Raw genomic sequence first — 17,014 nt, 5'->3', positions numbered from 1 at the left:
AGAACTCGCATTGTCGTGATGGAGGATGATGCGGCGGTTGCAGTTCTCTTTACGGAGTTCAGAAACGACCTGTGGCAAACAAATGCTAGCATACCATTCTGCATTAACCGTTCTTTGTCCCTCAAGAGGAATAGTCGTAACATGGCCGGTTTTGGAGACAAACGTGGCCACCATTTTTTTTTGCAACACTCCGTGTATGAACAATTTTTGTTGGCTTTAACTCATTTTCGAACACCCAAACTCGTGACTGGTTTTTTGTTTCGGGTTCGTACGCGTATATCCAGGATTCGTCACCTGATACAATGTTGTATACAGCATTTGAGGATCCTGCGTGGAATCTTTCGAGAGTTCTGACGCACCAAGTAACGCGAGCCGCTTTTTGCTCTTCACAGAGCGAATGCGGTATCCATCGGGAAAACAACTTTTTTACACCTAATTGTTCATGCAAGATTATTTGTATTTGACTCATGCCAATGTCTAAAGTTGCCTGAATTATCTACCTCAATCAGCTTACGCACAGCATCAACGTTTTCTTGGGTGACTGCAGTTTTTGGACGACCTTGACGGGGATCATCACTGAGCTTGACATGTCCACGTTGAAACTCAGCAAACCAGCGATAAATTGTGGTTTTAGATGGGGCTTCATCACCAAATGCAGAAATCATCCGGTCAACACACTGTTTTTGTGTTAAACCACTTCGAAAGTCATAATAAATCATCGCTCTTGAATTTTCTGTAGTCAATTCCATTTTCTCAACGACTAAACAAGTTTGACAAAACCTCGTGACAAGACCGAGAATCTTTTTTTAAATAAATAAATGGTATTCGATTTTTAAAACCAAGGAGTTTTCAATTAAAACGATTTTAATAAGACAGGAACAGTGGAAATATTCCATTCCCGATACTTTTAGTGCAGCCTAGTAATGCCTCCATCCGGCACGCAAGTGGATCTGCCATCCAGTACTTCAACTACTTTAAACGGCCCTTTAAACTTCGGATCTAATTTCGTTTGATTACGCTCTTCGTTTTAATGTGTGGACGAGCTCACAGCCCACCTTGTGTTAAGTGGTTACTGGAACCCATAGACATCCACAGCGTAAACGCACCACACACCTTGAGATAGAAGTTCTAAGGTCTCAGTATAGTTACAACCGCTGCCCCACCCTTCAAACCGAAATACACCACTGCTTCACGGCAGAAATAGGCAGGGTGACGGTACCCGTGCGGGCGATGGCACTATACGGAGCACCCGTCTGGTGCCACGTCCTTACCCACGAGAACGTCACCGCGCTGCGACGCCGGCAGCGCGCGATCGCGGTCAGTCATTCAAGGATACTTCACAGTCTCCTACGAGGCGGCGCGCCCTAGCGCAAGTGCAAACGGAGCGCGGGGGCTCCAATCTCGGCAGTCCGTGCTGGAGCCGTGGTCTCGTCGTTTGGCGGACCCGTCGGCCGGCCTCCGTACCGTCGAGGCGATCTGTCCGGTTCTCGCGGACTGGGTGGGCCGCGACCGCGGAAGTCTCACCTCCGGCTACCTGTGCAGACTCACAAGACATCTTACCACCAGCCACCACGCAAACTACAATTTTGCGGGTTCCACCTCTACTCCACGATGTTACTCCCACACTGCGGAAGCCAACTGCGAACACTTGTCAAGCACGCACAAGCACGCACTTCACCGGAAAAACCTGCATCCGCCAGCGGGACCCGAACACCGCCGCATCGCCAGACACGAACGCACCGGACGTCTTATCTTACAGGTCACGACGACTTTTTAGCGGTAGGCAGCGGCTTGGCTCTGCCCCTGGCATTGCTGAAGTCCATGGGCGACGGTAACCACTCATCATCAGGTGGGCCGTATGCTCGTCTGCCTACAAGGGCAAAAAAAAAAAAAAGATGTGTCAATTTTTCTTCCCCACGGAAACTTGCTTGCTTTCTTGTTTGCTTGCTTGCTGGAGCCCGAATTCATCGAACGTGTAGTGTTATTGGTATTGAATCTGGTAGATTCTAAAGTTTCTGCGATAATTCACAGTCTCATGTCCTGGTTTACTGCACTAGTGCCATGTAACTCTAGCAGTAGTCATTGGCTTAAAAACGATTCGTGTCGGAACTACCCACTCGTCATGACAGATCCATTATTGCGATCGAAGTTTCACTTGAGACTTGCACTTGCCTTAATTTCTTGCAATAGCTTGTTACGTGTCGTATTTCCGCTAGTAAATGCCATGTGATAAGTCGAGAGTCAACTGGGCAACATGAGCCAGAACGTAAGATGTGACGATTTCTTCGTGGCTCAGATCTTCCATCGAGGTAGCAGACGTTATTATACGACTTGCGTATGCTGCATTCACGCTTTTGTGGCTTACCATTGCTTAAATTGATAAGCGTCGCAGCAAGATATTTTGCATAACGAGCGAGAAATAAGTCGCAAATGCCTCCATGTGACACTTACTTGTGAAATCCGCGACAACATGATAAGGCACCGCCTTTCAGGGCCCCACTGAAGACTTCAATGAGCTATGCACCATCCAGTAGACGTTCATCGAGGTACATATCAACCGTAGCGTACCAAGCACATGGATCGGCATCTGTCTGTTCCCGATGAATTTCCGACCCGTGATCTCAGATACCGTTACTGGTATTCTGATCTGCATCATGTTTTTTCGCTGTACTTCGAACATGTTCAAACACGTCACGCCAGTGAGAGTAGAGTCCTGATCCCACATCTGATGTTGGCACACGTCACGGATGGCTGAGCGCTAGTTTCCGTCATCACTCGTATTTGGTTGAAGTCAGTTTATAAAAAGTCAATAAAACCTTTTGAATAATAATTATTGAAACTCAACACACACAACTTTCACAATGACAGGATAAACCGACAGTTTCGTTGCACATATTTCTGCCGTGAAGCAGTAATGCGTTTCGGTTTGAAGGGTGGGGAAGCCGTTGTGACTATACTGAGACCTTAGAACTATATCTCAAGGTGTGTGGCGCATTTACGTTATAGATGTCTATGGGCTCCAGTAACCACTTAACATCAGGTGGGCTGTGAGCTCGTCCACACATCTAAGAAATAAAAAAATAAAAAAAAAACATACCGACCGACTGACTGACTGACTGACTGACTGCCAGAGACTCACTGACTGAGACGGACGGAATGACTGTCTGACACGGAATGCCACGACTCTGTCCACGTACCGCCATTTTATACTGTGGCGTTACGGAGTCTAACCCTTCATTTTGTGATATTTATCAAAACAACATTTCATCATTTAAAATAAAAATCAAAACCACCGTCTTAATATTACTAAAAGTCGTTATCCACGACAACTAAAAGTCGTTATCCACGACAAATATATCTATCATTTAAATGCGTCTAATTACATTTCCAGTAACACCGTTACTAAAACTAAAAACATGTTATTAATTTATTTTTATCAACCATTTATTTATAAACTAGCGACCCGCCCTCGCTTCGCTTCGGAAACATTAAATTTATTAATGACAGGCGAGTCCCGCCATGTTGCGCACGGTACAATAGCTGCGGGTGACGCCGCAGGGCGAAGCTAGTCTAAAAAAAGGTTACGGTTACGATTAAGGTTAGGTCTAAGTTACTCCTTATATCATCAGCTACCAAATAGTGAAAGTCTCATCAAAATCGGTCCAGCCGTTCCAGAGATTAGCCGAAACAAACAGACAGATAGACAGACAGACAAAAATTGTAAAAAATGTTATTTTGGTGTATGTACCGTGTATATATTCATATGCATGTAGCGCTTATTTCAATATTACAAACAGACACTCTTATTTTATTTATATGTATAGATGTATAGATTACTTTATTCTATCGTCAATAGTTTTCGCAGCGCACGCGATCTAAAGAATATTTTAGGTAATTTTTTTACCTTGCGTTACATTATTGGAGCTTTAGTAAGGATCACTAATTAAAAAAAAATTATAGCCTATGTCACTCGGGAATAGTGTAGCTTCCAAACAGTGAAAGAATTTTTCAAATCGGTTCAGTAGTTTCGGAGCCTATTCAATATAAACAAACAAACAAATCTTTCTTCTTTATAATTATATAAATAAAAATAAATAATATTAGCATAGATAATATTAGTTCCGGATAATGTTATCGTGGTCTAAACACTGTTAAGTCTTCGCGATTAGATGTACGTATGTACATACGAACTTAGCGTATAAATAAAGTTGTTGGCGTTGCCTTAAAACAGAATAGTCTCAACATGTCAGTGAGTGCAGTAGTATTTGCCGCCTTCGTTTTATTAGTGACGTATACTTACTATTGGTCGACCCGGAAATTCGAGTATTGGAAGCGAAAAAATGTGCCATACGCTAAACCTGTGCCGTTCTTTGGGAACTACATGCGATATATCACACTGCAGAGCTACATAGGAGATGTGATGCAGAAGCTGTGCCAGCAGTTCCCTGACAGACCTTACTTCGGATCGTTTTACGGTACGGAACCAGCCCTAGTCTTGCAGAATCCGGAGATCATCAAGCAAGTTTTTACCAAGGACTTCTATTACTTCAACAGCCGCGATAATAGTGATTACAATCATAAGGAAGTAGTCACACAGAACTTGTTCTTCGCAAATGGAGATAAATGGAAGGTAGTGCGTCAGAACCTAACACCGCTATTCTCATCGTCAAAGATGAAAAATATGTTTTACTTGGTGGAAAAATGTAACCATTCCCTTGAAGACATGCTGGACAGGGAAACCAAAGACTTGCAGATTATCGAGATCCGGTCTGCTATGATAAGGTACACACTGGACTCTATCTGCTCTAGCGCCTTCGGTATCGAAACTAATACCTTGAGTGAGGGCGGAGAATATAGCCCTTTTGCAAACATGGCAAGCATCATATTTAGTCCTTCAATAACTCGAGGACTGAAATGGATCAGTCGTTCGATGTGGCCGGGCATATTCTACAAGCTTGGTCTCCAGTGCTTTCCAGCGGAGATTGACGATTTCTTTAAGAGACTCCTGACTGAGGTGTTCGAGAACCGTGGCTACAAGCCGACGAACCGTAACGATTTCGTGGACTTAATCTTGAGTCTGAAACAAAACGATTACCTGACCGGAGATGGCTTGGTTCCCAAAAACGTGGACGCAAAGAAAGTGACGGTCAAGGTTGACGACGCCTTATTGATAGCGCAGTGCGTAGTCTTCTTTGGTGCAGGCTTCGAAACGTCAGCTACCACTCTCTCGGCAGCCCTATACGAGCTGGCCAAGAACCCAGAAGCCCAAAGGCGCGCTCAAGAGGAAGTTGACGAACTTTTGCTAAAACACAACAACAAGTTAAATTATGATTGTTTAGCAGAATTACCGTACTTGGAGGCATGTATGAACGAAGCGATGCGTCTGTACCCAGTATTTCCTAATATCACCCGCGAAACCGTTGCCGACTATACGTTTCCCGATGGCCTAAGGATAGATAAGGGTATGCGTGTGCATGTCCCGGTGTATGCTATCCACCGTAACTCCGACAACTTTCCTGACCCGGAAGAGTTTCGTCCTGAGAGACATTTAGGAGACGCCAAAAACGACATTAAGCAGTTCACGTTCTTCCCGTTCGGAGAAGGGCCCAGGATATGCATTGGTAAGATTAAATCTATATTTAGAAATAGAGAGAGAGTATACTTAATTAAATACCGAAACATAAATAATATTGATAAACAGTATCTACAAGTATAATTTGTAAAATATTTAGATTGCAATAGACAACCGTTTTTTGAAAAAGATACGGCAGGTATGCTTAAAGATCCGCCTCCCTGGGACCTGGAAGCGGAGGCGCTCGCTGCAGACTACGCGTGGCGATGCGATCTGCGCTCCAGGGGGGAGCCGCGTCCCGGCGCGGCGGAAGTTCGAGCGCGGAAGCTTCAGTCTCGGCGTGCCGTGCTCGAGGCGTGGTCTCGCCGCCTGGTGGACCCCGCCTACGGGCGACGGACCGTCGATCGCCTTGTCGTCGGATCCGCCCGGTCCTCTTGGACTGGGTGAATCGCGACCGAGGACGTCTCACCTTCCGAGCGGCGCAGGTGCTCACGGGACACGGCTGTTTCGGTCGCTACCTGCACCTCGTCGCCCGGAGGGAGCCGACGCCGAAGTGCCACCACTGCAGTGGCTGCAACGAAGACACGGCGGAGCACACGCTCGCGTACTGCACCGCTTTCGCGGAGCAGCGCCGCTTCCTCGTTGCAAAAATAGGACCGGACTTGTCGCTTCCGACCGTCGTGGCTACGATGCTCGGCAGCGACGAGTCCTGGCAGGCGATGCTCGACTTTTGCGAGTCCACCATCTCGCAGAAGGAGGCGGCGGAACGGGAGAGGGAGAGCTCTTCTTCCCTCTCGGCGCAGTGCCGCCGCCGTCAGCCGGGGGTCGGAGGAGGGCGTTTGTCCAGCTCCAGCCCCTATGAGGAGGCAGTCTACTCCCGGTGATGGTCATGGGGCGACCTAAGGGGGTTGAGGCTGCGCCGCACGCTACCGTCACTCTAGCGCGCTGGCACCAGGAGGACGGGATGGCGCGTCGGTAGCTGCGGACTGCGATGCGGTCCGCATTTTCGTCGTCGCTGTCGTCGCCGAACATACTGTTGAAGAGCAACCCGGTCGGCGGTGTATAAATAAATAAATAAATTATAAATAAATATTTAATAACAATCACGCCACGTTAACTGGTCCCGTGCTAAGTTCGTAAAGAACTTGTGTTACAGGAATTTGTGTGTTGTGTTGTGCGTTCCGACCCGGCAGGCTGGTTCTGGCCCAGCGGGGTTTTTGGCATAAGAATAATATAAATTTATCGAAATAAACCGTATTGTATCTGGTATTACCTTCATCCCTTCTTGCTAACTCCTTAATTCGTAAAGTAACTGCTTGTGTTAGGGGTCTTTCTATTCTCCTCCTCGCGTTGTTTCCTCACTGCTGAGGGTCGTGACCAACATGTTTCTACAGCATTTTATTCCTTGTAATGTCCCTCCAGCGCCTCCGAATGGGATCTCTAGTGTAGTGCGTATTTGATCGAACCACTTTGTCGGCCTGCGCCCGCGCGGTCTCTTCCCCTCGACCGTCCCTGTCACGAATAGTCTCTCTATCAGATGTTTTCGCAGCAATATTTTCGGAGTTTTGACATTTCTAATACTTAACAGTGTCCGTTGTCGTGGTCGCATTAATCGAAGGAAACTATTTGTTTTCAGGTATGCGCTTCGGGAAAATGCAGACTATCGCTGGGCTGATTACCTGTTTGAAAAAGTTCAACTTCGAACTGGCGGACGGTATGCCGAGGACGCTAGCTTTTAGATCCACAACGTTGCTTACACAGCCGAGTACCGGATTATTCCTGAAGGCCACACCACGAGACGGATGGGAGCAACGTATTTTCGCACGTTAAATCTTCCATCAACTATATATTTATTTTTGGAAATGTTTATATAAAATCACATTACATATTACAAAATAAAGCGATTACATATCAATGACCTTTGGCCGGGCCGTCGCGACCACTGTAATCTATTTCTTCAATTGTGTTTTTAAACTATTTCTAGGCGAAAGTATCATTCATAGAATAAATACGAAAATTGATTTTGTATGATTAAATAATTATCTGTGTATAATCTCGATTTGCAAATTTATTTGGTTTTTATTTTATTTTATTTGTTCTCAAATTATGTTTAATGTGGAATCAACAATTAGTTTCTCCCTACACTTAATATTATTAAAGTGAAATTTTGTGCGTTTGTAAGTCAAACACACGGATTTGGATGAAATTTTGCACAAGAGAGTAATTAGTTTGGTTTAATGCGTAGAATAAGATTTATAATGGTAAATGATAAGACCCGGATAACGCTGAGTATAATTGCTGTTATGACGAAATTGAACAAGGATTTATAAGGATGTAATTACTTCAGGATCAGCAAGGGAGTTTTGTTCGTTTAATAATAAAATTAATGATGCAAGACAAAAAAATTATCCTCAATGAAATAAGAAATTTTAAAATTTTAAAGAAATATTATAATAACTTGAACTACGTTGAAGACTTTGTCGAACGTTTTTGCGACGTCGAAGAAAAGTTCTCCCGTGTTTCGGTCGGCCCTACGAGAGTGTGCTCCGTGAGGCGGTGCACCTGTTGTACGCATTAATGATTGATGAGGATCTTTAACTCCGAACGATCGTTGGGGGTACCGATAGCTCCCGCAGCAAGGCCTTACTATCAGGTGGTCTGGCGTGCAGCAGGGCTATGTTGTGGACATGCTCATGGGGGCTGTTTTCAGCTCGCTCGTACATGTTACGTGCGAGCCTAATCACAAGCTCCATGAGCGACTCCACACCTAGGTCCCGGGCGATAACGTCATTTCTGACGTACCGGCCAGCCCCGACGATATTACGGAGGGAAAGGTTCTGCTGGGCCTGCAACCTAGATCGTTGGGTCAGCGACAACAGTTGGTACCAGGCCGCAGCAGCGTATGTGAGGCGGGAGCGGACATATGTCTTGTAAATAGCGAGTTCAATCCTGGTCGAGAGCCCGGACGCCAACACCGGCCGCAGCATGAACCTGGTCGCGCTCGCCGAACCTGAAACCAACGGCTGGCGTGCGCCGCCATGCTCAGCGAGTGGTCGATGTCGCACCCGAGATACTGGACCTTCGGCTTAAACTCGATATTCACACCTCGGAGATTGAGTTTCTTGGGGACAACTCTGATACGGACCGGACCGTGGAGGAGCGCCGCAGGCACCCACGTTGACCGCGACTCTCCAACGGTCCAGCCACTGGGGCAGTAATTCCAAAAGCCTCTGCATCCTCATTATGGCTGCAGAGGGGAACGGGGAGGACGCGAAGTAGGCAGAGTCGTCAGCGAACAGTGTCAACATCACGTCCTCCTCCCACGCTCGAAGTATAACGAGTCTGTGTCTGAGGGTACCCCTGGGTATGCCGATGTTACATGAGGCCCAGTCACGTCACTCCCCAAAAGGTGGTCTATGGGTCGAGAGACACGGGGCTGAGTCGCACCACTTTTCACACGTATTAGAAGTCGTCGTAGCCTAAAGGATAAGACGTCTGGTGCATTCGTATCGAGCGATGCACCGGTGTTCGAATCCCGCTGGCGGGTACCAATTTTTCTAATGAAATACGTACTCAGCAAATGTTCACGATTGACTTCCACGGTGAAGGAATAACATCGTGCAATAAAAATCAAACCCGCAAAATTATAATTTGCGTTATTACTGGTGGTAGGACCTCTTATGGGTCCGCATGGGTAGGTACAACCGCCCCGCCTATTTCTGCCGTGAAGTAGTAATGCGTTTCGGTTTGAAGGGTGGGGCAGCCGTTGTGACTATACTGAGACCTTAGAAATATATCTCAAGGTGTGTGGCGCATTTGCGTTGTAGATGTCTATGGGTTCCAGTAACCACTTAACACCACGTGGGCTGTGAGCTCGTCCACACAACTAAGCAATAAAAAAAAAAAAAAAAACGTCACCACCGGTAGACAACAGGTGAGCAGGAGACTATGTGAGGAGGATCTCAGGGCGCCACCACTTACCGCTCTGGGAAACTTACACCAATAAAAGAAACTAACAATGGTACAATAATTAGTTGGGCGTCTCATTAAAACGAAGCTATTCTCGAATATTCAGCTTGATAGTAATTATTTTTACATTAAGTATTAGTACTACAACTTTTGAGCGTAGGAATCAAATCAAAGGAAAAAAATCAGCTGGTTAGTAATTTTTTTTCATGACCTTGTTTATGATACATGTTAGAGAGGGGGGACTCCCAAACAAAACCTTATATTTTGTAGGACAAATATTTTTTCACATTATTTAGATAATTATCTCGATAATTAACAAAGAAATAATCGGTAAGTAATAACTTTTTAAAATTCGTAAAATCAACATATTTTATCCTTGCTACCCCTAGTAAGTTACCATTTACCAACGTTACTGTAAGGAAAAAAGTTGGGCGTCTAGTCAAAAGGAAGCTACTCACGAAAAATCAGCTTGTTAGTAATAAATAATGAAAAGTGTACCAGGGATCTTGTACTATAAACAATCATGACAACAAGCTGACACGATTGAGTGAGGAAGGTTAGTATGAGCAGGAGTTATACCGGGCTCGCTAGGGGCTTTGCGCCTTTTCATCGCTTTGATGAAATGGCGCACTTCGCTGGGGGTGATGGTTTCATCATACCCCAGCTCAGCCCTCCACGAGTCCGATTTGAGGAATTGGGAAACGCCCTCTGTAACCTCTTGACGGAACACAGCCATCGAGGGTGCAGAGAAATTTGGTGTGAACTGTCGCTCCAGTGAGTTGGCCAGGATCTCGGCGAGAGCCTGCGACGAGAAGTGCCCTAAGCCCCCCGTCGTCCACTAGTGGACAGGTGGAGGAAGGCCTTTGGTACCCGGTGACAGATGCGGTGGAGTGGGGCCACTGTGCGGTCCTCTGACGTGTCCAATAGCCCCCCTCCCAGGAGTCACCCCGGAAAGGCCTGCATCTTAGTTGCCAGCTCCTCCTCCAGTCGATTGTACTCGCGCTGAATCCTGGGACATCTAGTTGTCGCCCAGAGCCTTCTCAGTGCCCTCTTCCGACGAAGGCCGAGTGCCGCCGCGTCGACCTCATCAGGGGTAGACGGATCTTGAATCGAGGATTGGTCGGCCAGGATTCTCGTAAAAGACTCCCAGTCGACCCTAGGCTTGAGAGGGGACGTCACGACCCAAGTTAACCGTGACCAAGATCGGTAGGTGAAGGGTGCTCAGGTCGTACAGCATCTCTATTGCTAGAGGACACCGTAGCCCCTTGTGCACGCCCACGTCCAATACGTCCGGTTGGTACCGGGCCGCGTTCGGGACGTGCGTGGGTTCATTGGGGCCGACTACATAATAGTCCCCCCTTTCGGCATCCTCGTATAACCTCTTGCCAGACGCGTTGATGACACGCGAACCCCACGCAATGTATTTTGCGTTGAGGTCTCCCAGCACCAACGCCGGCAGGGGGTCATAGTTCAAGACCCGTCTAAAATCAGTCTCGGCGAAGTCAGGACCTGGAGGCCGATATGCGGCATATATCCGCAACTCGGCCTCCGGAGTGTGCACCATCACTCCCACCATTCTGGTCGAGATGAAGGGCAGCTGTTCCAACTCGTCGTGCAGTTATTTATTGGGGTGGTTTTGTATGTGCGGTCAGGTGTCTTGGAGGCATTACATCTGTGTTGTTTGACTTATTTTTTGGCTTTTTCTTTTTCTTCTTCATTTCAGTCTCGGAATTCGCTTGGAGGTCCGGCGCAACTGGTTTCCCAATTGGGTTTATTGACACTGGGTCTCTTGGCTTAGGTCCTGGTTTAGAAGCTAGGCCTGTTTTGTTAGGCATGTTTGCTTCCGCCGTTAAATTAGAGGAAGATGGTCAGGCTTCTATGGAGGTCGTAGGTTTAGACACGATAGTGGGGAGGGGGGGATTTCCCCTTTCCCTTGCCTTTCCCCTTTGCGATTTTTAATTGAGGCTGTGTTTCATGTTGGTTTATAATATGATTGTGTTGGGGATCTACAGTGTGGGTCCCAGGCTTGGCCGCCAGGGGCACCGACGGAGGGACAGAAACTCCCATCGCTCTGGCCTTCCTGAGGTATACTACGCACCGTTTGTCCACGGCAGCGTGATTTCTACCGCAGTTGGCGCATTTGAAGGGCCCCGGACAGTCCGCTACAATATGTTCTCCAGCGCAGCGCACGCAGCGGACCGCTCGATGACAGTTCGTGGATGCATGGCCAAAGGCCTGCACCGATGAAATTGTGTGGGGCCCCTGGCTGAACGCCATTCTTCAATCGATACCCCCGGCGATTGAGGATCATATTCGTGGGAACGTTATATAAAGGTTTTGGGTTTGACAAAATTCGTTAATTAGAGGTATTTACACTTTTTTTGATTTTTTTATTTTTATTTTTTATTGCTTAGATGTGTGGACGAGCTCACAGCCCACCTGGTGTTAAGTGGTTACTGGAGCCCATAGACATCTACAGCGTAAATGCGCCACACACCTTGAGATATAAGTTAGAACTTAGAAGATCTCTTAGAAGATCTTAGAAGATCTCAGTATAGTTACAACGGCTGCCCCACCCTTCAAACCGAAACGCATTATTGCTTCACGGCAGAAATAGGCGGGGCGGTGGTACCTACCCGTGCGGACTCACAAGAGGTCCTACCACCAGTAAATAGTGATAGTTGAAAATTCTATAAAAAGAAGTTGTTCGCAAGAAATCTTCGCAATGTAAAGGTATATTTTACATTGACTCTTATAAATAATTCAAAGGGATTAAGAAATTTGTTAAATCGAGGACGTCGTTATATTGAGGTCCGTTATATTAAGGTTGCACTGTATATAGCAGACGAAAAGCGCGCGTGATACCGCCACGTCGGAAATCTATACTAATATTATAAAGAGGAAAGATTTGTTTGTTTGTTTGTTTCGAATAGGCTCCGAAACTACTGGACCGATTTGAAAAATTCTTTTTCCATTAGAAGCCGACATTGTCCCTGATGAACATAGGCTACCTTTTTTATTTTTTTTTTTATTTTTTTTTTGGTTTTATTTGTGTTTTAATGTTTCCGAAGCGAAGCGAGGGCGGGTCGCTAGTTATACAATAAATAAACAAAACAGATGATGCAACGATGATGTGATGCGGTAGTTGGGAAGCTACCTTTACTTAAAAAAACGCCGTTGTTTGTTTGGATGGTGTACAAAGCCTATAATATTTGATATTCAAATTCAAATTCAAAATCATTTATTTCAACTTAGATGTCAGTATGACACACTTGTTGAATGTCAAAATACAAATAACAATGTTAACTCTACCACCGGTTCCAAAAAAAGCCACAGTCCTGAGAAGAACCGGCGAAACAAACTCAGCGGGTTTTTTTTTTTGTTTTTGTTTTTTCTCAAATATTTTCTTTTTTTTAAATAAATAAAAATATTTACAATAAAAGAAAAAACAAGTCAAAAAATACAATTAAAATAATAATAATAACATTATACATGATACAAACATCTGTTCGGTATTAGTCAGTACTTTTCTTTGTTGGCGAAATGCCTGTGTTTCCTCAATAAGTCAATTGCTATGGATTACGATTGGATAAGTAGGAAAAACCAGAACCCCTTTTCTTGATACTGATGGATATTCTTATACCAGTAAGAGCAACGCCATCTGTCGTCGAATAGCAGAAACTAATATCAAAAGCACCGATAAAATTGAGAATGCTCGAAAAGTACATCGTCATCTATTATCAAATAGCGGAAATACACATCGAAACTACTCGACCTGTCAGGAATGTTCTCGGTAATTGTAGAGATGTGGTATCGATTATAAAAGCGTTGTAGAGATGACACAAAGGCAGTTAGTAATCGGATCTACTCGAAGCGAAACGGAAGAAGTGAATTAATAATTATAAAGCGCTCTGTTTTTTTCTACCTATGCCGATAGCCTTGAACAGGCAATACCAGCGTTGTCCTAGCGTGTAGGTGAGCTCTTGGGGCTCAAGCCGTGTTGCCGTAGGCGGTAGCCATCACTGGCCACGGAGCCAGTGATGGCTACCGCCACGGCCACCGCCACGGCCCAAGAGCACCGCTGTGCTTTTCATGGGGTTGATGTCAATGCGCTACTTCTGGAATCACTGTCCCATGGTGAAAGTGTTCGTTAAGTGTTCTAAGTATTAATACAGTTTTAAATTATTATTATAATTTGGTAGAATTTTTATTTATCTCGAACCTCAGCGCGTAACCATATTAAAATGTCATTATTGTATTAGTTTTATGCAAAAAGAATTACTACGAAGAATGCAACAAATGCATATACATATTATGTATGTATAGGTTATTATTAGTGACCGCTGGTCGTAACTTAAATGCCGGCGTACTTAAGTCAATTATAACATAACGACATCGTTTACATGCGTTTAATTACATTTCAAGTAGCACTGTTACCAACACTAAAAACATAAAAACAAGTCAATAATTTATTGTCAAATTATTTATGGATGATATCAGTTCCGGATAATGTTATCGTGGTCACAACACTGTTTCGTCTTCGCGACTAGATGTACGTATGTATATACGAGCTTAGCGTATAAATAAAATTGCTGGCGTTGCCTTCAAACAGAATAGTCTCAACATGTCAGTGAGCGCATCAGTATTTGCCGCCTTCGTTTTATTAGTGACGTATATTTACTATTGGTCGACCTGGAAATTCGACTATTGGAAGCGAAAAAATGTGCCATACGCTAAACCTGTGCCGTTCTTTGGGAACTACATGCGATATATCACACTGCAGAGCTACATAGGAGATGTGACGCAGAAGCTGTGCCAGCAGTTCCCTGACAGACCGTACTTCGGATCATTTTACGGTACGGAACCAGCCCTAGTCTTGCAGAATCCGGAGATCATCAAGCAAGTTTTTACTAAAGACTTCTATTACTTCAACAGCCGCGAAAACAGTGATTACAATCATAAGGAAATAGTTACACAGAACTTGTTCTTCGCAAATGGAGATAAATGGAAGGTAGTGCGGCAGAACCTAACACCGCTGTTCTCATCGTTAAAGGTGAAAAATATGTTTTACTTGGTGGAAAAATGCAACCATTCCCTTGAAGACATGCTGGACAAGGAAATCAAAGACTTGCAGATTATCGAGATCCGGTCTGCTATGATAAGGTACACGCTAGACTCTATCTGCTCTAGCGCCTTCGGTATTGAAAGTAATACCTTGAGCGAGGGCGGAGAAAATAGTCCTTTTGCAAACATGGGAAGCATCGTATTTAGTTCTTCAATAACTCGAGGACTGAAATGGATCAGTCGTTCGATGTGGCCGGGCATATTCTACAAGCTTGGTCTCCAGTGCTTTCCAGCGGAGATTGACGGTTTCTTTGAGAGAGTCCTGACTGAGGTGTTCGAGAACCGTGGCTACAAGTCGACGAACCGAAACGATTTCGTGGACTTAATTTTGAGTTTGAAACAAAACGATTACCTGACCGGAAATGGCTTGGTTCCCAAAAACGTGGACGCAAAGAAAGTGACGGTCAAGGTTGACGACGCCTTATTGATAGCGCAGTGCGTAGTCTTCTTTGGTGCAGGCTTCGAAACGTCAGCTACCACTCTCTCGGCAGCCCTATACGAGCTGGCCAAGAACCCAGAAGCCCAAAGGCGCGCTCAAGAGGAAGTTGACGAACTTTTGCTAAAACACAACAACAAGTTAAATTATGATTGTTTAGCGGAATTGCCGTACTTGGAGGCATGTATGAACGAAGCGATGCGTCTGTACCCAGTACTTCCTAATATCACCCGCGAAGCCGTTGCCGACTATACGTTTCCTGATGGTCTGAGGATAGAAAAGGGTATGCGTGTGCATGTCCCGGTGTACGCTATCCACCGTAACCCCGACAACTTTCCTGACCCGGAAGAGTTCCGTCCTGAGAGACATTTAGGAGACGCCAAAAACGACATTAAGCAGTTCACGTTCTTCCCGTTCGGAGAAGGGCCCAGGATCTGTATTGGTAAGACTAAATCTATGTTTAGAAATAGAGAGAGAGTATACTTAATTAAATACTGAAACATAATATAATATTGATAAACAGTATCTACAAGTATAATTTGTACAATATTTAGGTGCAACAGACAGTCGTTTTCATTTGGGAATATTCTGAAAAAGATACGGCGGCCATGTTTAAAGATAAATATGTGGTAATATTTTTGCCATAACAATAATGTAAATTTATCAAAATAAACCGTATTGTATCTGGTATTACCTTCATCCCTTCTTGCTAACTCCTTAATTCGTAAAGTAACTGCTTGTGTTAGGGGTCTTTCTATTCTCCTCCTCGCGTCGTTTCCTCACTGCTGAGGGTCGTGACCAACATGTTTCTACAGCATTTTATTCCTTGTAATGTCCCTCCAGCGCCTCCGAATGGGATCTCTAGTGTGGTGCGGTTTTTATCGAACCACCTTGTCGGACTGCGCCCGCGCGGTCTTTTTGCTTCGATCTTCCCTGTTACGAACAGTCTCTCTATCAGACATTTTCCGAGCAATATTTTCGGAGTTTTGACATTTCGAATACTTAACAGTGTCGTGGTCGCGGTCGCATTAATCGAAGGAAACACTATTTGTTTTCAGGTATGCGCTTCGGGAAAATGCAGACTATCGCTGGGCTGGTTACCTGTTTGAAAAAGTTCAACTTCGAACTGGCGGACGGTATGCCGAGGACGCTAGCTTTTAGATCCACAACGTTGCTTACACAGCCGAGTACAGGATTATTCCTGAAGGCCACACCACGAGACGGCTGGGAGCAACGTGTTTTCGCACGTTAAATCTTCCATCAACTATATATTTATTTTTGGAAATGTTTATATAAAATCACATTACATATTACAAAATAAAGCGATTACATATCAATGACCTTTCGCCGGACCGTCGCGACCTCTGTAATCTATTTCTTCAATTGTGTTTTTAAACTATTTCTAGACGAAAGTATCATTCATAGAATAAATACGAAAATTGATTTTGTATGATTAAATAATTATCTGTGTATAATCTCGATTTGCAAAGGAGACGGAAAATCGTGGGCTAAAAATGTAATAACTTGGAATGTAGTCTAAAAAATTTGTTATCTGTTAATTTGTTTCAGTCTCCTTTATATGGTTTTTATTTTACTTTATTTGTTCTCAAATTATGTTTAATGTGGAATTAACAATTAGTTTCTCCCTACACTTAATATTATTAAAGTGAAATTTTGTGCGTTTGTAAGTCAAACACACGGATTTGGATGAAATTTTGCACAAGAGAGTAATTAGTTTGGATTAGTGCGTAGAATAAGATTTATAATGGTAAATGATAAGACCCGGATAACGCTGAGTATAATTGCTGTTATGACAAAATTGAACAAGAATTCACAAGAATGTAATTACTTCAGGATCAGCAAGGGAGTTTTGTTCGTTTAATAATAAAATTAATGATGCCAGACAAAAAAAA

The 17,014-nt window shown here is 44.5% G+C and overlaps 2 protein-coding genes across 2 annotated transcripts; both read left to right on the top strand.

Moving 5' to 3' along the window:
- The first annotated feature begins 4,212 nt into the window (after window positions 1-4,212).
- On the top strand, window positions 4,213-7,639 carry LOC114240424 (cytochrome P450 6B5). The gene is made up of 2 exons (XM_089733785.1): window positions 4,213-5,621; window positions 7,209-7,639. Exons 1-2 carry the CDS (start codon window positions 4,244-4,246, stop codon window positions 7,400-7,402), a joined length of 1,572 nt encoding a protein of 523 aa, XP_089589911.1. The 5' UTR covers window positions 4,213-4,243; the 3' UTR covers window positions 7,403-7,639.
- A 6,359-nt stretch (window positions 7,640-13,998) lies between these two features.
- On the top strand, window positions 13,999-17,014 carry LOC149501365 (cytochrome P450 6B5-like). The gene is made up of 2 exons (XM_089733783.1): window positions 13,999-15,543; window positions 16,160-17,014. The coding sequence occupies exons 1-2, from the start codon at window positions 14,166-14,168 to the stop codon at window positions 16,351-16,353; spliced, it is 1,572 nt and encodes a 523-aa protein (XP_089589909.1). The 5' UTR covers window positions 13,999-14,165; the 3' UTR covers window positions 16,354-17,014.

The sequence above is a fragment of the Bombyx mandarina genome, chromosome 16, assembly GCF_030267445.1.
Source record: "Bombyx mandarina strain Sakado chromosome 16, ASM3026744v2".
Classification (NCBI taxonomy): domain Eukaryota; kingdom Metazoa; phylum Arthropoda; class Insecta; order Lepidoptera; family Bombycidae; genus Bombyx; species Bombyx mandarina.
Note: the sequence above shows the minus strand (reverse complement) of the source record. Positions and strands in the feature narration are given on the sequence as shown.